The sequence below is a fragment of the Schistocerca nitens genome, chromosome 3 (genome assembly GCF_023898315.1).
Source record: "Schistocerca nitens isolate TAMUIC-IGC-003100 chromosome 3, iqSchNite1.1, whole genome shotgun sequence".
NCBI classification, from domain to species: domain Eukaryota; kingdom Metazoa; phylum Arthropoda; class Insecta; order Orthoptera; family Acrididae; genus Schistocerca; species Schistocerca nitens.
The window spans coordinates 287930641-287954276 of NC_064616.1; the positions used below are offsets into that span (position 1 = coordinate 287930641).

General features: G+C 42.6%; 1 protein-coding gene across 1 annotated transcript in view; it reads right to left on the reverse strand.

Annotated features, from left to right (window-relative positions):
* LOC126249183 (inactive phospholipase C-like protein 2) overlaps nt 1-23636 on the reverse strand; it is a 703636-nt gene that overhangs the window by 618045 nt on the left and 61955 nt on the right. Inside the window, exon 3 of the mRNA XM_049950838.1 lies at nt 14979-15185. Coding sequence (XP_049806795.1) covers nt 14979-15185 — 207 coding nt within the window. The remainder of the gene's footprint in view (nt 1-14978; nt 15186-23636) is intronic.

A 23636-nucleotide genomic window follows, 5' to 3' on the forward strand; every position in this document is an offset into this window, starting at 1 on the left:
CCCGATTCAATGTCGTGTTGTTAGCAAATGCACTTGCGTCGGTCGTCTGCTGCCATCGCCCATTCGTGCCCAATTTCGTCGCACTGTTGGGTTGGGTTGTTTGAGGGGAGGAGACCAGACAGTGAGGTCATCGGTCTCGTCGGATTAGGGAAGCATGGGGAGGAAAGTCGGCCGTGCCCTTTCAAAGGAACTACCCCAGCATTTGCCTGGAGCGATTTAGGGAAATCACGGAAAACCTAAATCAGGATGTCCGGACGCGGGATTGAACCGTCGTCGCACTGTCCTAATAGATACTTTTGTCGTATGTTCCACATTGATTTCTGCTGTTATTTGACGCAGTGTTGCCTGTCTTTTAACACTGACAAATCTACACAAATGCCGCTACCTTCGGCCGTTAACCGATTGCCATCGGCCACTGCGTTGTCCGTGGTGAGAGGAAATGACCGAAATTTGGTATTCTTGACAGACTCTTGAATCTGTGGATTTCGGAATACTGACTCGTCTAACGATTTTCGAAATGGAATGTACCATGCGTCTATATTCCAACTACCATTCCGCGTTCAAAGCCTGTCAGTTCCCACTGTTCGGCCATAATCACAACGGAAACCTTCTCTCATGAATCACCTGAGTACAAATGACAACAGCTCCATTAATGCACAGCCCTTTTGTAACTTGTGTACGCGATACCACCACCACCTGCATATGTACATATCGTTATCCCATGACTTTTGTCACCTCAGTGTATAGAGCAACATGCAGCCATTATAACTCAAAGTAAATCACTCGGGGAAGGAAAGCAAATGTGAACAGACCACTTGTGTATACTGCACAACTATTACAAAAAGTTGAGAATACTCCCTAACGCCTCTAACAAGGGAACCTCCCCATCGCATCCCCCTCAGATTTAGTTATAAGTTGGCACAGTGGATAGGACTTGGTAACTGAACACAGATCAATTGAGAAAACAGGGAGAAGTTGCGTGGAACTGTGAAAAAATAAGCAAAATATACAAACTCAGTAGTCCATGGGCCACATAGGCAACATCATGGACAATGTGAGCTCAGGAGCGCCGTGGTCTCGTGGTAGCGTGAGCAGCTGCAGAACGAAAGGTCCTTGGTTCAAGTCTTCCCTCCAGTGAGAATTTTACTTTCTTTATTTTTACATCGTTATTATCTGTCCGTTCGTTCATTGACGTCTCTGTTCACTGTAATAACTTTAGAGTCTGTGTCTTGCGACCACATCGCAAAACCGTGCGATTAGTAGACGAAAGGACGTGCCTCTCCAATGGGAACCGAAAAGATTTGATCGCAAGGTCATAGGTCAACCGATTCCTCCACAGGAAAACACATCTGATATATTCTATACGACACTGGTAACGGCATGTGCGTCACATGACAGGAATATGTTGTCGACCCACCTAACTTGTACACTTGGCGAATGGGTAAAAAGATTCTTCTACCTTGCCCGATTTAGGTTTTCTTGTGGATGTGATAATCACTCCCAAAAAAGTGATGAAAACACAATAGTTTGTCACATAAACTGAAAATAAAAAAATTAAACTTTTCACTCGATGGAGGATTTGAACCAAGGACCTCTCGTTCCGCAACTGCTCACGTTACCACGAGACCACGGCGCTCCTGTGTTCTTAGAGTCCTTGATGTCGCCGATCTTCCCATGAACTACTCAGTTTGTATATTTTGCTTATTTTTTCACAGTTCCACACAACTTTTCCTGTTTTCTCAATTGACCTGTGTTCAGTTTTTCAAGGCCTATCCACTGTGCCAACTTATAACTAAATCTGAGGGGGGTGCGATGGGGAGGTTCCCTTGTAAGACTGAGATGTGTCTCTTTCATCTAAACAACTGTATAAACATGTAAACGTGGCATTCGATGAGAAGCGAGTACGACGCGACTCCTGCCATAAATCTCTTTATGTTGTATTAGCCAACTGATTGACACACTACTCGGCGACGCAAATTGATAACTCGGCCAAAGTAGCAACAAAATAGATCACGTGACGAGATAAACTCAAGTTCCTGCCATTGTTACCTCATAGTGGGTAAATGGAAAGTAAATGCGGTAATTAACTTCGGAGGAAGTTTATACAACTCTTTACAGTAAATGGCATAGCACCATTGATAAATGTAGAGTATGAACAGAAGTCTGTTGCTAAGGCAGAATATTCAAAATTTCGGGGTATGTGCATTGATGAGAAATTGAATTGGACAAAACACATAGATGATCTGAAACGGTTAGGTTCAGCTACTTATGCCATTAAGGTTATTGCAAATTTTGGTGATAAACATATCAGTAAATTAGCCTACTATGCCTATTTTCTTTCAGTGCTGTTATATTGCATCATATTTTGGGGCAATGCGTCACTAAGAGAGAAAGTATTCATTGCACAAAAACGTGTAATCAGAATAATAGCTGGAGCCCACCCAAGATCATCTTACAGACATTTCTTTAAGGAACTCGGGATATTCACAGTACCTTCGCAATACATACATTCACTTATGGAATCTGTTATTAGTAACCCACCCCAGTTCAAAAATAACAGCGAAGTGCATGGCTACAATACTAGAAGAAAGGATGATATTCACTACTCTGGATTAAGTCTCACTTTGCCACAGAAAGGGGTGAATTGCTGCCACAAAAATCTTTAGTCATTTGCCAAATAGGATTAGAATTCTGACAGATAGCCAACGAACATTTAAAAGCAAATTAAAAGAATTTCTGAATGACAACTCCTTCTACTCAACAGATGAATTTTTAGATATCAAGTAAAAACTGTAAAGAAAAAAGTTATTATTTTGTGTAAAGAAAATTTATATTAAAGTGACACGTTACACATCATTACGAAATGTCGTATTCATGATCTAAGGAACAAGTATTACTGTATGTATGTATTTACTTATATGTATGTAGCGAAAACTTGCTATCAACGTCGTTAGTTTTCTGGCAATGAGAGCGAGAAAGTTGTGATAGTACCGACAGAGAAGTCGACGAATGTGCAAGCCAGGCAAAAGTTATGGAGGTAAATGGTGTTCAAATTATAGAAGAAGGGACACGAGGGCGATTGGAGCAAGATTCAAGTACCTGCCCCAACGGTGAATTAGTCAGATTCACACAAAAAATATTTCATTGATGACATAGGTACAAGTCATTTTATGAACACTCTAAGGCAATGTCATCTTTGCAAAAACATCATAGATTTTATAGTTCAGAACTGGTTTTCCAGGGTAGCAAATAAATGCTCAGCAAAAATTTTCCATCTATTATATTTGTTTTTGAAAGGTTCATGAATGAACAAGTCATTTTGTGCTGATTTGCAAATAGAAGCACCCGAGTTAAAACAGCCAGTGGTTTACTTACGTGAAACGTGGAGTCGTACACGCTAAAGCACATTATGTGGAGAGTATCGTACCCCAACAGGGCCAACCACCTTTTCATTGCTGTGAATGCAGAGTTTCATTTCATTTTAACTTCTTCTCTATGACCAAAGCAGGAAAACTTGGGACTTTTGTGTAGAAATGGAGAGAAAAATTTAAAAATGTGTAGTGGCATTCATTAAGGAGCAACAATCTCTTCCTCTTCATTTCATTGAGAAAAGTGTGCAAGAAAATAATTCCAATCATACACTTAGATCTAGATGCTATTAAACTGGTCGGTAATTTTGCAACGAATAGGATCAGTAGTCGTAATATGTCTAGCATCTCGCTCTCTAACCCGAAAAAATAACGGTGTTTGCTTGTGTTATTAGTAAATGACCGGCGTGCCTTACCTAGCCTGATGCTAGCCTTTTCGAGGTAACGCTCTTCGGCGTGTTCAATGTCAAATTCGTTGGTCTTTTATCAAGCAATTTTTCCGTTGGCGTCACACGACTGAGTGGGCTTTCCAATAAAGGAAAAAAATTGAGATGATCATTAGGAATCAAAACAAGTATCTCGGCACTACTAGCCTAAAACGGTAACAACTAAACTGGGCGGTCGGTTTTCTGCTATTCCTGCGATATTAGCCTTTACTATTAGGAAATTATGTGACTATAAAGGCCATTTATAACACCAAAAAGTCTTTAACGACTACTGGAAGAGAGATACTTTAACAGAAGAGAAAAATGAAGCATAATAAAATCAGTCGGCATAGATTCGAACCAAGATTCGGCATTATCTTCCGCAACTGAAATAGTAGACGACGAAGCAACAGACATAGTTGTGGAAAACAGCAACGTCACCGGGGGAACTAGTTTTACGGATATCGTCAGCAAAGTATCGTGAGCAGCCAAGATGCGATATACTGTAATTATTTCTCACTTCAAACACCGGAGGATACAAACTAGCACGTTACAGGGCTGCGCCTGGCGTGTACGCTGTTATTGCGCTCCTCCTGGCTTCTTGAGCGTAAACACGACGGTGCCGCAACTCCAGCCAGGTAAGCCAGGAAATTTGTTGGGACAACATGACAGGATCGAGGAAAAACCCTTCACGTTCCAGCAACTGCTATGGTCTATTCGACTATGGATATTTTGCTGTCGTCTGGTTTAAAAAGTGCATACATAAAAAACTAAGACGAGAAAATGAATTAAACCGCGAGGATAATAAGTGGTGCCTTAAAACCTACCTCAGCGCTAAAGTTATTCGTGTTCAGCAACAGTGCTCCAGCTGAGCAGAGACCAGAAAAGATAACTTTGTGGGTGCGGGAAAAAACTCTGTGGCTCTGGCCGACCGCAAAGCCTCCCCATCCAAGTGAGCATTAAGGAGCAACCACAATGCTGATTGTAATCCCAGAAACCAGTCCGGTAAAATATCACAGAACCAAATTTCAGTGAGCAAATAGTGCAGAATGGAAGAAGAGATAGACAAGTATCAAGCAATTACAAGGAATCACTTGAATGCGAGGTCCTAAAAGCCCAATGATTTTTACGGCATTGAACGCCCCACATATTGTCTACCATGCAACAATATTGGCTGCTAATGGCCAAAAATGGCGGGGCTGGAAACATCCAGTAGTGAGCACAATATGAGGCTACGGAGCGTAGTTGAACTACTTAGTCGAAGAGAAACTCACAACAGTGTTACAGCGCTAGTGCTGTTGGTACAAAGCGGAGCAATGGCAACGATAAGCAAAGCAAATATTGCACTGTATATACAACATCAGTTGCCCAAGTGCACATTTCGTTACAAAGGAACCCAAGGAATTCCGCAGAGTAAGAAAGAAGTCGCAGATGCAAGAAGATTCAGTGGAAAGTGTGGTGTCGTATACGCTCGACCGTGCCGACAATGATCACGATACGTGCTTAAGAAGTGGAAGTGATGCTGAAAGAGTTGTAGAGCCATGTAGTTTATCTTCCTTCTCGGACAGGGAGCCACAAATCCCGTCTCCAGTGAAACGTAATGAAGGACAATAGTTTTCCAAGGAGAGGATACTAAACATAATTACGTACATGGAAAGTCATCCGCAACGTAGTTAGAAAAGACAGTTATGAACAGGTTTCGAATAAGTCCGCAGCAGTATAACCGTGTATTGCTTAAGAAAAGCTACGGGTACTGAAGGGAGGACAAGGCGCAGCTGTTACAGAAAATGCTGTTTGCACGTTTCAATCTACAGGGTGTGCACGACAGTGACCTGCCACGTTATGCAATCAAACTGGGCTCGACAAGTATTACAGTGATTTCAAGGAAAAATGTGTATGGCTGCATAACTTCAAACAAATGGGTCTGAGCACTATGGGACTTAACATCTATGGTCATCAGTCCCCTAGAATTTAGAACTACTTAAACCTAACTAACCTAAGGACATCACACAACACCCAGCCATCACGAGGCAGAGAAAATCCCTGACCCCGCTGGGAATCGAACCCGGGAACCCGGGCGTGGGAAGCGAGAACGCTACCGCACGACCACGAGATGCGGGCAGCTTCAAACAGTGCTACAGAGTTGGCAGACCTGAGATAATGAAATTTCAAGTAAAGCGTCAACTTGACGATGCACAGCAAACTGTAGAATCCGCCCGAATACCTGTAGATGAGATAAACAAACTTATGCCATAAGGAATTTGTTTCCAACTCCGACCAATCTGGATTTGAAGAGGAAATGCATTTGAAGGCAACCCTGGAAAACAGACGTACCAAGAAAGTTGTATTAAGATCAACTAACATCAATGCCTTAACCTATTTGTATACAATTATGTGGAATCTTAATGTGGATGATAAATTTGCTGGAAAGTTATTTATTGTGCTGTGAGAAGTTGGAAGTGCACTGCCCCTACGATTCTTTTTTCGTGTGCGTGATCTTGCAAGGGCAGTGGGGAACATTTCGTCATAACAAGCAAGAGTGGCGAAATGGGAGTAGGAGAACTAGATCTATAGTATGAGCACTGTTTTTGGCCAGCGGCTGATCAAAATAACTTGCTATCCATGAACACAAGCCGGCCGGAGTGGCCGAGCGGTGTAGGCGCTACAGTCTGGCACTGCGCGACCGCTACGGTCGCAGGTTCGAATCCTGCCTCGGGCATGGATGTGTGTGATGTACTTATGTCAGTTAGGTTTAAGTAGTTTAAGTTCTAGGGGACTGCTGACATCAGAAGTTAAGTCCCATAGTGCTCAGAGCCATTTTTGAACCATGAACACCCAAAATTTTTCAACAAGATCACTAAAATAATTTATTCATGCAGATGACCGATTTCGACATTTCTCTGTTGCCATACTCGGATCTATCTTTACATCAGTACATAATCACCTCCTTCAGCACAGAAGTGGTGCTGTACAGTGTATGTCCATGTTGGTATCGTGAACTATACTAGTCCGCAGCTCGTGGTCGTGCGGTAGCGTTCTCGCTTCCCACGCCCGGGGTCCCGGGTTCGATTCCCGACGGGGTGAGGGATTTTCTCTGCCTCATGAAGACTGGGTGTTGTGTGATGTCCTTAGGTTAGTTAGGTTTAAGTAGTTCTAAGTTCTAGGGGACTGATGACCATAGATGTTAAGTCCCATAGTGCTCAGAGCCATTTTTTTGAGCTATACTAGAAGTCGGCTTGTAATGACGTAATCATAGCTGAAGATGGCAACAGAGAATTGTCGAGTCCGGTCATCTATATGAATAAATGATTTTAGCGTTCAAAATTTTTTCAGTGTTCACAATGCTACAGGTTGCCCCCAAGCTTACGATGTCAGAAGTGTGCAAACTATTCCTCCTGAAATGTATGTGACATTGCAATTCTAATGGTTCGAATGGCTTTAAGCACTATGGGACTTGACATCTGAGGTCATCAGGCCCCTACACTTAGAACTACTTAAACATAACTAACCTAAGCCCGAGGCAGGATTCGAACCTGCGACCGTAGCAGCAGCGCGGTTCCGGACTGAAGCGCCTAGAACCGCTCGGTCACATTGCAATTCACACCACCTGCAACCATTGGACAAATTCAGCCTCTGGATGTTTGCTCTTTACGTGCCTTAAAGGATAGCGAGTTACATGATCAGCTCCACGACAGACTGTTCCGCCTTCAGTTGCATGCCATCACATTCCATCAGTTCTTATTTCCCCGTTACAACAAAATAATTCTACATGTATTCTTTAAGAGTGGATACCTAGCTGATCGTCCTGCGCCGTTTGTAGCTCCAAAGGATTTCGCCTTCGATCCTGATGGTGAGAACTTTTATGATAAATTTGGTTGGTTCAAATGGCTCTGAGCACTATGGGACGTAACTTCTGACGTCATCAGTCCCCTAGAACTTAGAACTGGTTAAACCTAACCAACCTAAGGACATCACACACATCCATGCCCGAGGCAGGATTCGAACCTGCGACCGTAGCGGTAGCGCGGTTCCAGACTGCAGCGCCTAGAACCGCTCGGCCACTACGGCCGGCGATCACTTTGGTGCGCCACTTTTCATTCGATGTTCGTGTTACAAGCTAATAGTTTGTTTTGAACATTTCTTTGTGAGGCGTAATACATAAATCCCATAGAAGGTTGAGCTCTGCACCTCCCGGACACTCACTTTCTGTCGCCCTCCTGATACACATGTGAGTCATAAGCAGCTAATACTTTTCCTGCTATAATTTTTAACACAACACTTTCAAATGAGCCTTACTGAAGTTTGAAATTGCGACCTCGCTATCGTGGGTTTCCTTGTTAGATATCACAGATACGACGTAAGAACCTACGGGAATGAACCTTCGGGAAGGCTGAACAGAATAAGAGGAATCTGTGTGCGATGCAATTCGGTGATGTATAGGTGAGGTGTATCAGTTTCTGATTACCACAGTTATTTTTTCTCTCTATTTGCAATCACGCAATAGACTGATCAAACAAACAACATGTTTGTAGGCACTTTAAATTATATGGAATCATACAGTGACGGGCACCATTCCTCTGTAACATATGTGGGTCTGTTCTTTCCGATATGTATGACCAAAAAAGGCGCAAATGCATGTACCAGCATCGAAAGCAGCTCCTCTCGTATTTGTATTATATTTAACGTCCGTTAAATAATGATAATGTAATAAATGTAATGTAATAAATAATGGCGTCGGACAAATAGCACAAAGCAGCTTGTGGCATCAAGGTAAACAGACATAGGTCTCAAAGCTTTTTTCGATTACTTGTGAAAGAAAATTTTAAACGTCACCAACATAGAGCTGACTTGAAATTTAGTATTTTCTTTCAACTGGTCAGTGATGGAATGTAACTGGGTTACTCAGACAATTATTATCAATCCTCTGCTAAGTTGCAGTCCAGTAAATAAGGCGTTAGAGACACCGTGATTGATTGAGAAGACTGGGTGGATAGTACACATTCTTCAGTGTGTTTTGTCTGTATATAAGTAGATGGAGTGACATCTCTATAGGCAGAGTAAATTTATGTTGTGGACTCAGATAAAATCCAGTGAATATGGTTGTGGAATTACTATACAACACCAAAAACTTTCTGACCGGCAGACAGAGATTCTCTCACCGAGCGAGGTGGCGCAGTGGTTAGACGCTGGACTCGCATTCGGGAGGACGACGGTTCAATCCCACGTCCTGCCATCCTCATTTAGGTTTTCCGTGATTTCCCTAAATCGCTCCCGGCAAATGCCGGGATGGTTCCTTTGAAAGGGCACGGCCGACTTCCTTCCCCGTCCTTCCCTAATCCGATGAGAACGATGACCTCGCTGTCTGGTCTCCTTCCCCAAACAACCCAACCAACCGAAGAGATTCTCTCCTTGCGCAGTTCACGAAAAGTTCTAGCTGCAGACGAAAAACAAGCATGCTTGACGACTCCTCGGAGTGACAAAGTGTATATCTGATGGCTGCGATAGTGAAACTTAAAATGAGGGTACTGCCATCTGCTGGATTTGGAACTTAATTAGTATATTCTTCGACAGTCATTCGGTAGGAAAGACGGAAAAAAACTAGAACTGTCAAGCCGCAACTGAACGTGAATTTTCGTAGATTAGAGATTAGATTAGATTAGATTAGTACTTGTTCCATAGATCATGAATACGACACTTCGTAATGATGTGGAACGTGTCAGGTTAGTAAAAGGTGTCTATACAAGATATTACATTAAACAAAATATTACATGACACTAAATTTTTTTGTGGGGTTGGGGAAATTACCCAGTTACTATATCCAAAAATTCATCTAATGAGTAGAAAGAGTTGCCATTAAGAAATTCTTTTAATTTCCTTTTAAATGCTATATGGCTATCTGTCAGACTTTTGATGCTATTAGGTAAGTGACCAAAGACTTTTGTGGCAGCATAATTTACCCCCTTCTGAGCCAAAGTTAGATTTAACCTTGAGTAGTGAAGATCATCCTTTCTCCTAGTGTTGTAGCCATGTACACTGCTATGACTTTTGAATTCGTTAGGACTGTTAATAACAAATTTCATAAGTGAATATATATATTGTGAGGCTACAGTGAAGATCCATAGCTCTTTAAATAAGTATCTGCAGGATGATCTTGGATGAGCTCCAGCAATTATTCTGATTACACGCTTTTGTGCAATGAACTCTCTTTTACTCAATGATGAGTTACCCCAGAATATGATGCCATACGAAAGCAGAGAATTTACGGAGATGTATACAGGGTGAGTCACCTAACGTTACCGCTGGATATATTTCGTAAACCACTTCAAATACTGACGAATAGATTTCACAGACCGAACGTGAGGAGAGGGGCTAGTGTAACTGGTTAATACAAACCATAATAAAATGCACGGAAGTAGGTTTTTTAACACAAACCTACGTTTTTTAAAATGGAATCCCGTTAGTTTTGTTAGCACATCTGAACATATAAACAAATACGTAATCAGTGCCGTTTGTTGCATTGTAAAGTGTTAATTACATCCGGAGATATTGTAACCTAAAGTTGACGCTTGAGTACCACTCCTCCGCTGTTCGATCGTGTGTATCGGAGAGCACCGAATTACGTAGGGATCCAAAGGGAATGGTGATGGACCTTAGGTACAGAAGAGACTGGAACAGCACATTACGTCCACATGCTAACACCTTTTTATTCGTCTTTTTCACTGACACACATGTACATTACCATGAGGGTAATTACGGAGTGTACGACATTCATTACGCCAGAGATTGCAATTGTGTGTAGCAAATGATGGCCACCACATTGAACATCTATTGGCCTGACAAGTCGGGACACACTCTACTCCACTCCGTAACTGAAAACGGAAACCACGTGTGTACGTGTAACTGTTGCCTCATGGTAATGTACATGTGCGTCAGTGAAAAAGACCAATAAAAAGGTGTTAGCATGTGGACGTAATGTGTTGTTCCAGTATCTTCTGTACCTAAGGTCCATCACCGTTCCCTTTGGATCTCTACGTAGATCGGTGAATACAGAGTGGGTTTGCAAGCCGTTGCTTGCTTTAATCGTAAGTATCTGACTGAGTGATGATAAACGTTATCTTCTCGATAACCTTCAAATCGTGAGCTACACAGCTACATTTTATACATGAATTAGTGAATTTACTCGTGACACTTTTATTCCCTGTGCCTGTGGTCACCTTCAGAACTCAGATTTATAATCGAATTAATTAATTTACTAAGATTGAATCTTAATTTGCTACTGTACCCATGTACCACCACAACAAAAAAAAAAAAGACTGAAGAGCTGGGGGTATATGAATGAGAACAGTGTCGTATTTAAGTTTACAAAATAATGACATGTTTTATTAATCCTTTTGTAACTACAATTAGCTGGTGAGTCTTACACGAAAGAGACAAACACAAATCGGAAAAGGAATGGTGTTGATTGGCACAGCATACAATGGGGTGGAAGCTATGAAACTTGTCCTCTGATTTACTTCCTTTTACAAGGCAATATGACTTCGTTTACATGAATCTCGTGTGAGGCCCATTTCAAATGTAATCAACTACCACCAAGTATGCAAAAACAAGGACAGGGAGCTGTGAATATCATTTAACAACCCTACGCTAGTGCAGCAGTATTTTACCCTTTCACCTTCATACAGGCGACAGTGCGCTGTGTGATGGAGCGGTGTGATGCGGCAGCTGTAACGTTCTGACACGTCCACGAAAATTTGCAAACTACGCACTCTGGTGTGATTATCAGAATGCGGGAAATTTCCGTATCAGAGCCCTCAAATCTCAGCAGATTTCGGTGTGAGGTGCACCCATTCGCTGGTCTGGTCAAATCAATTTGACACACAGAGGCACGATTGTGTGTGCTGGAATTGTCAAACGTCTGATGGCTGACTCAGGACGCATAAGTTCACCCTCGAGACACATGATATGTTCTAGGTGACATGCACTTCCACTGTCAACAGAGTTGAAAACTGCCACTGGCTCTTGGTCCACCACAAGATACAAGCTACAATACTCACCCACAAGTGAAAGACCTAAAATTCTCCAGCAGTGGAGGACCAGAAGAAGGGAAAGAAACACAACCAGTTTTCACCAAGACTCGGTACAGAAGCCGAATCTGCAAAAACGCAACCACCCCCACATTGCAGAAACCAATCTAACCATCCTCTACTCATTGAATCTTTCCTCTTGACAGTTCTGTTGGCCTGATAGCCAATTCAGACAAAGCACTAGAATTCACATGCCCATGCTGGGGAAGGAAGCCTCCAGTCTGCATTTCTTGAAACGAGCCAATAACCAACTCTGAATCTCCCTTGTCTGAAAGAAGAAGATTTTAGACTAAGGAGGCGTCGTTCTCACGTTAAGCATGGCCAAATTTTGGCAAAAAACATTTACCTACATGGGAAATGGTTCAAATGGCTCTGAGCACTATGGGACTTAACATCTAACGTCATCAGTCCCCTAGAACTTAGAACTACTTAAACCTACCTAACCTAAGGACATCATACACATCCATGCCCGAGGCAGGATTCGAACCTGCGACCGTAGCAGTCGCGCGGTTCCGGACTGAAGCGCCCAGAACCGCTCGGTTTATCTAGATGGGACCACAGTTCCTCATTTAAAGAGAGATCTAGTCTTTCCGGGATGACCATTTCCAATTTATGAAAGAAGCCAGTTAAGCTTCCCAAACAGTCGTGCCCGTGAAAGATGTGTATTTTCTGCTCGCTGAAAGAACCTGGAGACTTTCTGGCGTCGGGGGTGGGGTTACACTCTTGCCTCCACTAACCACGTACAGCAGCTAGTCTGTCCGTATCATCCCAGCTTCTAACATGAGAATGCACCAAGTCTTATGACCTTCCTAGCATTTGCACTGAAGCTCAGCTTACAGCAGTCTCTCTTAAATGGCTTCCTGTACCCACTTTCTGCCAACTGGCTGTCTTCCCCGGTCACGGTGGCCGACAGGTTCTAGGCGCTTCAGTCCGGAACCGCGCGACTGCTACGGTCGCAGGTTCGAATCCTGCCTCGGGCATGGATGTGTGTGATGTCCTTAGGTTAGTTAGGTTTAAGTAGTTCTAAGTTCTAGGGGACTGATGACCTCAGATGTTAAGTCCCGTAGTGCTCAGAGCCAGTTGAACTAGTTGGCTGCCTTCGCGATGGAATGCCGCCTGGCCCAGAGTTTGGGATCTGGCGCCCTTCTGTCCGACACTAAGTGGCAGGAGGAGATGGCTTCAGCCAGAAGTCCCTCTGCAGGTACAAACCACTGAGCGCTGCTTCCCAGAGTCAATCAGCCGGCTCCCTGCACTCAGCATTTATGGCCCCAAATTCATCTCTCTCCCTGCTCTCCGTCGCCTCCACTACAGCCTCTTGGGTACAAGTTCTCTACAGGTTACACATGCAGTTACAACATTCTGCCCACAATTCCCCCATGTATAAAGTCATAAACCACACATACCAAATTTAGTACTGGGAAACACTGAGATCATTACCTAACATGTGAACGTTAATCTGACTGAAAATGTTGTTAAAGTGAGAGAGTGGCGTGTCACCCCTAGTTTTCTGCAGTACGGTAGGTATCACTGTTTGGAGTATGGAAATTTATTGTTTTGCATGTTTTTAAGGGAGCACTGCATTGTGCAGTATCTGTGTTATAGACTCTAATTATTTGCATACTGTCCTGGTAGTTTACCTCACGGCAATAGTAAAATGCAAAGCAATGGTGGCAGTTGTGAACTGTACTGACGGTTAGATACAGTAGGCGGCCGCGGAAACATAATGCTCCACTGGTCTAGTGCAGGCTTCACGAGTGGGTATACTAACCACTGCCTCTCAGTATATTTACTCCTTAATGAAATTTGTCCTAAATAATATATCTCTTTTTCCAACAAACAGCTCAGTTCACACATACAATACCAGGAACATAAATGATCTGCACAAAGACTTAAAAGCACTTACTTTAGTTCAAAAAGGGGTCCACTACTCAGGAACACTCATCTTCAATAATTTGCCAGCAAACATAAAAAATTTAGTTACAAATAAAGATCAACTTAAAAGGAGACTGAAAGACTTACTAGTGGCCAACTCCTTCTACTCCATTGAGGAATTTTTTAATAGAAACAAATGATGTATATATTCATACTATTAGTATTGTTATTTCAGCTAAAAAAAAAAAAAGATGACATGTTCCACATCCACGAGGATCTCCTCAGCATGGATCTATGGAAAGAAAAACTAATCTAATCTATATCTCTCTCTGTAGAAGCGTCCCAGTCGTAAATTTTACAAATCCAGTGAAACCATATAGTGTTATGGGAGCTGATAGTTACGCCACACATTAAAAGTGCAGGTGGTAAGTTCGTTTTAAGCGAAATGTAGGGATACTGTGTGTTTCTCGGTGTGGTGTGTCTTACTGGAAAAAAAAGGACGTGGCTTTTTGCGGAGAAAATCGACAAAATTTCAACCAATCGCCTAGAAAATGTAAATAGTGCCATATACTGGTGTGCTCGCAGGGTATGAACTACGATAATAGTAGTTATATATTTAAAGTTCCTCATTTAAGTTTGTCTTCTTGTAAAGGTAGGTATTTTGTAATATTGGGAGGGAAAATCGATAAAATTTTAACGAATCGCCTGAAACTGTAAACAACGTTGGTGGGGACAGTTATTACATCCATTTAAAGCCACGTATATTACGCGTGTTTATTAAAAATCGATAAGTAATATGTGTTGTCTTAAAAATTCGAGATAGTCACGAAACCCTTATAACATGTATATTGTGAAAAAGTATATATAAGGCATGCAAAAACATGTAGTGGGAGTGTAGCTGAACTGAGTTGTTTGATAAGCTCAGAAATGTGTGTGTGTGTGTGTGTGTGTGTGTGTGTTTTTTCAATTTAAATTCTCATCAGTATGTACACACAATAAATTGTAAGATTCTGCCTTCTTTACAAACTACCGCTCATACTTCAACTTTATCATTGGTGTTGTGCCATTCGGGGCCCAGAATGGAATGTGCTGCGTTTTTATTAATTAAGAGAGAGAATATTTGCAGGAATCAAGCGATAAGTCCTGTTCAACATATGCTTCACCATTCATTCTGTTACTCTATTAATATTTATATAGAAGACTGAATGAGAAGGAAATTGAGTACTGACCTTTCTGGAGCCCCATCAAGGCGGTGAGTCCCACTATCCAGATGTTTGCTTCCACTGCCGAGGAAGCTAGGAAGTCTAGGGACTCGAAGTTGTCACCGTACATAATGGAAAAGGCGCAGTCTTCAGTGATTGGGTCGTGTAAGGTCCTGTCAAGCTGAACATCAGTGGAGCGGCCGTGACGTATTTCTCGGATACTGTCTACGTCCACTGCAAATAAGAAACATAATGTCAACATGGGGAGCTGCTCCAGGATGCTTGTATAACCATCTGAACAATTCAAACACGGAATCTGTACAAATAACAATCTAGAGTCGAGCATCAGAGAATACTTTTAAGTTTAATCGGCAACAACGTCGCGTTAGAAATATTATTGGTGGTAAATGCTTGTAAAATTGGTCTACGCATAAATGTGGTAAAAAATTGAGGAAATCTTCTCTCATTTCTTCAGGTATTTTCAATACACTAACATTTATGAGTTACGTGTGTATGTAGTACGAAGTAATGAATCGAACTGCTGAATTATTTGTCAGTTGCCACAGTCGTTTATCATTTCCGGATTTTGGAAATAGCTTGTCCTACACGAAACTGAGCTACGAAAGAGTATTTTAAATATAAAGAGGAGATTGTATTACGCAGGGAGATTAATCTGTGGTGTTAGACCTCTGTCTTCCGCAAGTGGCGTACAGACGCCCTTTGCGAATTTTTGGAAAGAGGTTTAACTGAGAATGAAAGGAATTTATATATGTGTTTTATAGATATAGAACTGCACCTTTGGGTAACTACAGTGAGGAAAAAGAGTGGACTGAAAAACAGGCAACTTATAAACCCATTTAAATCAAAAAGCGTAAGTTAGAGTGAGACAGTCTGAATTAGGAAAACGAGTAAGGCAAAGCCAGAGTCATTCTCTTACTCTTAGTTATCTGAACTTAGTGAGCATGACTGAGCAGTGCTCATCAGATGAAAAAGGAGTAAAAACTATAGAAATAAGTGTATGATGTTTGAGGTTAGTAGACGAAATGTTCCTTCCAACAATGGATAAAAGTGTTGTGGGATACAGCGAATGTCACTGAAACTAAAGGAAAGATATAGGACCTAAAATCAATAAATAGATAACAAATTCAATGCAATTAGGCAGAGGAGAAACATAATGCTGAATTGATAATTACTGAAACGTGTACAGCAGCTTAAATACCTAGGAGGCAGAATAAAACGCGACAGGTAGTAGAGTAGCAGTGGTGAAAGAGGCATGTTTTAAGAGTGTGTTTCTTGAGCAATATTGACACAGGTTTGTGGAAGAGACTGATAAAGTGTCTGTGAGGACTGTCCTCTTCTAGGTGCCTGTTTACACATTGCTTTTAGTGCACAACATCGGCCCATGAGAATTCGCAGACTGTCTATACACGCTAGTAGCGGAACAAGGCAGTTTTTGGGACAAATAGTTGATTAAAAATGGCTGCCAGGTTTTCCCAACCCCCCTATGATGTTACATCCACTTTTACCTCTGAAAATGGCGGGAAATTCTGGGGGGAAAGGGTCGATTGGGCTACCTCCACTAAGCTAGCCTCCCCTTCCCCCCTTCCTCCTGTCCCCAGCTCCCACACATACAATGATCTCACCCTCAAAAAGGCAGGAAAAGGTCAATTTGGTTAACCTAACTCTTGTAAATGGTAGGAAACGGTAATTCTGTGCTGTAGAGGAAGGCAGGATATTTTATTTACTTATTTATAGCTCAATTGGGCTACCTCCAGTAACACAGTAACCTAACTCAGAGATGTGTATGTCTGATGCAACGTGCAGGGAGCAACTCAGCTAGTTCACACTACATCCACCAAATGGCGCTGTTAGCCCCCTCCACACCCTCCTCCACTACTCGCCCCACTTCCCCCACTCCTACACTTGTGCAGCAGCTTCAGTCTGTGCTGAGCTCTTTGCTAGGATGAAATAAGTCTTTGCGATGTGTTCAATGGAAGCGGTGCTTTCGATGTCAGTCAAGGAGGAGTTTACCGCCTGTATCACCTGTAATCATGCAGCTAAGGACTGTGTCCATAGCTCCCTGCATGTGGGTTGGAAGCTGAAGATAATAGTGCAGCATAAGAAGAAGGTGAATAGGGTGTACGCACAGAGAGGAAAAATTAGAACAATTACATATCTAAAACTTCATGTCATATTTCAAAACCCAAAACAGGTCGTGAAAGAAAACATTAGATAGGAAGTCTAAAAGGCTCTCTTAGAATTTGAAGCACTGTCCTGCAGACGAGGAAAATGGCTGGGATTTTCGGTGGATTTTCCATATCCTATGACTGCTTCTCTGGAGATGCTCTAAAGCCACAATGGTGGGTGGGGGACAGCATCACCCCTCTCTGAACCAGAGTAGGCTGGTCCGCCTGGACTTGTCTCTGAACAATCGAACAAAGAAGACATCACGTGGCTCTCTGACCTCACATAATTTCCATAGGTGCCCCTGCTTTGTTCGAACCAGTCTGTGGAGACTCCTATGACGTCCCACAAAGGATATCTTGTGACACTCTGTCGTCGTGGAACTTCCTGTTAATGGATGGATCGTGATTGGTCCTTACTGATTTTATCTGCCAAAATGCTGCTGATGGGATGGGAGCACTGTCCACCACTTAATGCAGATGGACAGACTACGAGCAGTCCAGTGGAGAAATAATTTTGTACAGATAGAAGAAAAATGTACAGCAGTCATAGTGCACTGACATATAAACCTTCAAAAGTGGTCTGGAGATCATGAAACACAGAAAGTATTGACAAACACACTCAGTCAGCTAGACTATTCTGCTACTGTGGAGGAAAGCTTGAATTTTTCGGCGTGAAACCAATCACTAACCAGGCTATACCACCACAAACGGTTGTACCACCATGCTATATCGCTACATCGCTGTAGCGCCACCACTCATATTCTGCATCGTAAAAAGTGATCACTTCTGCATCCTGCATGTAGCTACCGACCGCCAGGCACTCCTACATACACCGCCAGGATATAAAGAACGCCAAAACAAAAGCACACGTGCCGTATATAGTCGTAGTGCTAGACGAGGTCAGTCAATAATCCACTGCAGCAAACGGTCATTAGGCAACTGCCCCTACACCCGCTGGATTGATGCGTGTTCGAGGCGCCCGCCGTGGACAGTGGCCGCTCTCTGTACTGGTTACAAAGGCTGGGCTGGCTCCTCTAGGACGAAAGCGTCCACTGAAAGTACTGATTCTGGCCAGGACTGCTTGCGACTGTGGTTTCTGCGAGAGTTGCGACCATCTCCAGATTCTGGAATTAAAAGAATATTTACTTTCTGAGCTTTGCCGATGAGAAATGGTTTGTCAATGGCGAATTGATTTACGAATCTCGAAACCGTTATCAGCTGAAATATTCGATTTTACACACCAAAAAATGATGATATTTGCGACACTCTTATGCTGGGACCATCGGGTAGCTTATCAAAATTTCCAGGATTTCATGTATTTTTACAGAGTTTGATGGAATATCATACCACTTACGGGACTGTTCTCGATATCAACCGCATAGCCGTATGCTACCGATCGTTTGTGCAGTATAATTCTGAAGATGAATAGTGGAAATTGTATCTTTGGAGAGCCAAAAAGTTTGGGTGGGAGGTGCTGCAAACCTTTGAGTAACTAGAAACATATTTCGTTTGTGAAGAACTGGAAAATAGAGGAAACTAGTAGTTCTACTTGTACTTTTTTTTAACGAATATGGTATAACAGATTCCATATCATCCTTGTACTTTACAAAATCAACTAATGTTTTAATACTCAAAATCACATGTGTTTCTCATGCGTAGAGAACCAGCAAATGTGTCTTCCATTGGTGTTCGCACGATCTCCATGCAAACAACACATCAGAATCGAAGTTCTCTCAACCAGATAAAGACGGGAAACGTGTACTGTACCTCACAGACGTACAAGCGGCTTCTAGAACTCTCGGACCTATTGAACGACGAGTGAGACACTTGTAATGGCTCACCTCACCGACAAAGAACTGTGGCGTCACCCATCACACCACCTCACAGTCAAATGAGAGGCTTCTGTTTCCAGTCTGCAGATATTAGTAACACATGGACAGAAGACTTACCAACAAGACGCTTCCTGCAGACGTTAAACGTATTTTTTTGGAAAGACTGCCCCCCCCCCCCCTCCCTCAGCAACAGTAGCGAACTCCATGACTATTCGCTACAGATGAAGAACAGAACGGTCAACAACGGTGTGCTTTCAAACGTTCTGGATGTGCCGGCACTGTCTGGGAGTGGTCCTCGGCTAAATAAAATCAGGCTCATGTCGGTAAAACATTAGGCTGCTGAAAGACATTCTTTGCTGCTTCTCACTGCGATATCTCTATTCCTCCGTCATACCTTTACCTGCTCGAAACTTTTAGCACTGAAATGTGGTCTCATATGCATATTTCCATTTGTCAGGTTTATTTTTACATGTCACACGAGTGTTATTTCAAGGTTTTCCAGAACAGTTTCTGTGCATCCCTTCATCTAGTGTGTTAGACGGGTCAAAGGTACTCTTTGACGCTTATCACTACTGATACCTTCATACTTATACCCACTAGGAACTTTCATGGTCTGTCATTCAATGGATTTAGTATTGCACGAGAGGTGTTCACAATACCGTTCTCGAAAAACGCTGTATAATCTAGTCCACATGAATTTGACAACGGAGTTCGCTCAAATATCCTCCCTACTCCCTAAACACCCGTACAGATCATGCGCAAAGACTACACAGTGAAGACATGCGGCGTTGCCCGGAGTGAGACCTTGGCGGCAGCTGACGTGGGTAGCCTAAACTGCCGGGTGAGAACGCATGCAGAGCACTATTATGATTCCACAAGAGAGACGTCTCCATTCTGCAAGATCTAAATACAAACATGCACTCAGCCTTACGCGTACAGATGGACGAGAGTTAACAGAAGTTGTCACCAGTCTTGAACAATAGTAGTTCCAATAGTATTTTTTAAACGAATACCGATGTCAATAATATAACAGATTCCAGACCATCCTTGTACTTCCCAAAGTCAGCTAAGGTTCTTAATATCCATAATCTGGTGTGTTTCTCATACCTAGAGAATCAGAAAATATGTCTTCCACCGGTGTTTCACCATCTAGATGCAAACAACACATCATAATCATGTTCTCTCAACCAAATAAAGATGGGAAATGTGTAGAATGGCAGTATACCTCACAGTCTAACAAGAGGTTTCTGGAACTCTCGGACCTACCAGATGAAGAGAGAGAGTGTGTCTTGTAACAATTTGCATCACTACAACACCAACAAAGATGTATGACGTCATTGATCACACCATCCTACAGTCAAACAAGGGGCTTCCCTTTCCAGTCTGCAGATATCAGTCATAGATGGACAAAATATTTAAGAACAGGACACGTTTAGTGTATCTCGGAAAGAATGGCTACCCTGGAACAATAACGAATTCCGTGCCTTTTTGCTATTAATGAAGAACTGAACAATCAACAGCGGTGTGCTTTCAAGCATTCTGGGCGTGCCAGCTCATTCTGGAAGTGGTCCTCGACTACGTAAAATCAGGCTCATGTACGAAACACATCAGGCAGGTCAAAGCTATAGAAATAATATACAATCCATGACATGGTGTTATACATGGTTTCCACCATGCTTTAGTCATGTGAAAACATGTGTTTTGTTAGTCGCTACGAATACGAGGTGGAATATATATTTGGGAATGGTTGGTGAGATGTACAGGTATTAGCTATTATTCACAAGCAGGCAAGTTTAGGTTTGTCGGAAAGCATTTCCCCCTCAGTCCTCGGGAATGTGTTTGAATCCAGAATGCTTTTGGTTTGTGAGATATTCTAGAAGAAATTATTACGTCTCCCTCTCTGCTGCAGGGGCTGAGAAAGGTTTGAGCATTAAAAGGAGAATTCTGTGGAAATAGCTGTATTATTGGAGGCCTGACTTGATAGTTTTGACGCTGCTGCTACGGTCGCAGGTTCGAATCCTGCCATGGGCATGGATGTGTGTGATGTCCTTAGGTTAGTTAGGTTTAAGTAGTTCTAAGTCTAGGGGACTGATGACGTCAGATGTTAAGTCCCATAGTGCTTAGAGCCATTTGAACCATCTGATAGTTTTGACAAAGGGGAGGTTAGAGTACTAAATCCTATGAACGACAGACCATAAAAGTTTCCAGCAGGTATAGGTACCAAGGTACCAGCACTGGTAAGTGTCAAAGAATGGCTTTGACCTACCGGATGTGTTTCCTACATGTGCCTGATTTTACTTAGTCGAGGACCACTTCCGCGTTGTTGATCGTTCAGTTCTTCGTTAATGGCAAAAAGTCGCAGAGCTTGCTATTGTTCCAGGGTAGCCAGTTTTTCTGAGATACACTAAACGTGTCCTGTTCTTAAATCTTTTGACTCTCTGTGGGTGATATCTGCAGACTGGAAAGCGAAGCTTCTAATTTGACTGTGGGATGGTGTGATCAATGACGTCATACATCTTTGTTGGTGCTGTAGTGAGGCAAGTTGTTACAAGACATTCTCTCTCTTCGTCTGGTAGGTCTGAGCTCTTGTTAGACTGTGAGGTATACTGCCATTCTACACATTTTCCATCTTTATTTGGTTGAGAGAACATCGATTATGATGTGTTGTTTGCATCTAGATGGTGAAACACCGGTGGAAGATACATTTGTTGATCCTCTAGGTATGAGAAAGACACCAGATTATGGGTATTAAAAACTTTTGTTGACTTTGGAAAGTACAAAGATGGTCTGGAATCTGTTATATCATTGACATCTGTATTTGTTAAAAAAATACAAGTGGAACTACCAGTTTCTTCTATTTTCGAGTTCTTACACAAAAAACTTCGCAGACGCGATAAGTTTCTAGTTGCTGCGATTACATATGGCAAATGTGCTTCTGTTTTTGCGATTTGTTTGACTTCGTGGTATTCATAGACGTGCCTCTCGGTTGATAGGTACAAGCAGGATGCAGAGTTGATGATTTTGTACGGTGCAGGATACGAATTGTGTTTACTACAGCGACATAGCGATATGGCATGGTGGTACAATCGCTTGTGGTGATAAAGCCGCGTTGGAGATAGGTTTAACGCCGAAAAATTCAAGCATTCGTAGCAAAGTAATGCAACTTACTAGGTGTCTTTGGTAATAATTTGCATATTTCATGGTTTCTACACCACTTTTGCGGGGTTTAACTGTCAGTGCAATGTCACTGCTGGATTTTTTTTGTCTGTACAAAAATAGTTTTCCGCTGAAATTTTCGTTATCTTTCCGTCTTTAGAAATTGGCGGACTGTGCTCCCACACCAAAAGCAGCATTTTGGTGGGTAAATTCAGTAAGAGCCAATCATGATTCACAGGAATTTCCATGACGTCAGAGAGTCACGTGATGTTTTCTTTGTTTGAAGCTTCAGAGAAAAGTGCAGGCAGACCACCCTCCTCTCTTTCAGACAGGTAGGATTCTGTCCTCCACCCGCCACTGTGGCTTTAGAGCATCTCCAGACCATCATTTGTAGGACGTCGAAAATTCACCGAAAATTCTAGACATTTTTCAGTGCTTCGAATTCTAGTAGAAGTTTTAAGTATCCAATCTGTTGTGTGTCTGTGTTTTTTTATGATCTATTGTGGGTTTTGTAATATGTCATGAAGTTTGAAATATGTAATTGTTCTGATTTTCTGTCTGTGCTTACACTCTATTGTTCTCCTTTTTACAGTCCACCACTATCTTTGCCTTCCAACCCATATGCAGGGGGCTATGGACACAGGTCTCATCTGCATGATTACAAAATCAAATGGCTCTGAGCACTATGGGACTCAACTGCTGAGGTCATTAGTCCCCTAGAACTTAGAACTAGTTAAACCTAACTAACCTAAGGACATCACAAACATCCATGCCCGAGGCAGGATTCGAACCTGCGACCGCAGCGGTCTTGCGGTTCCAGACTGCAGCGCCTTTAACCGCACGGCCACTTAGGCCGGCTGCATGATTACAGGTGATATAGTTGTTAAACTTCTACTTGTCTGACACCAGCAATGCCTCTTACATTGAAAACATCCCAAAGACTTGTGTCCAAGAGCTCAGCACAAACTGAAACTCCTGCACAAGAGGCGGAGTGGCGGAAGTGGGGCGAGTAGTGGGGGAGAGGGTTGGAGGTGGGGAGGGGTGGAGGAGGAGGGGGAGGCCAACAGCGCCATCTGGTGGATGTAGTGCAACCTAACTCAATCGGTTCCTGCACGTCAAGGCGAACATACACATCTCCGAGTTACCTTACTGGAGGTAGTCCAATTGAGCTATAAAAAAGTAAATAAAATATCCTGTCTTCCTCTCCAGCACAGAATTACCGTTTCCTCCCATTTCCATGAGTTGTGATAACCCAATTTACATTTTCCTGCCATTTACAGGGCTGATGTCGTAGGAGGTGGGAGGAGGGGGGGGGGGTTAGGGAGGAGGGGATTTGGTTTGTGGAGGTAGCCCAGTTGAACATCTACCCTCAAAATTTCCCGCCTGTTACCGGGGGTCGAGGGGTGTGACGTTATAGGTGGGTGGGGAAAACCCAGTCGCCGTTTTGTATTAATCATTTGTCCCAGAAACGGTTTTGTAACATTACTCACGCTAGCCCCACCTTCCTGCTG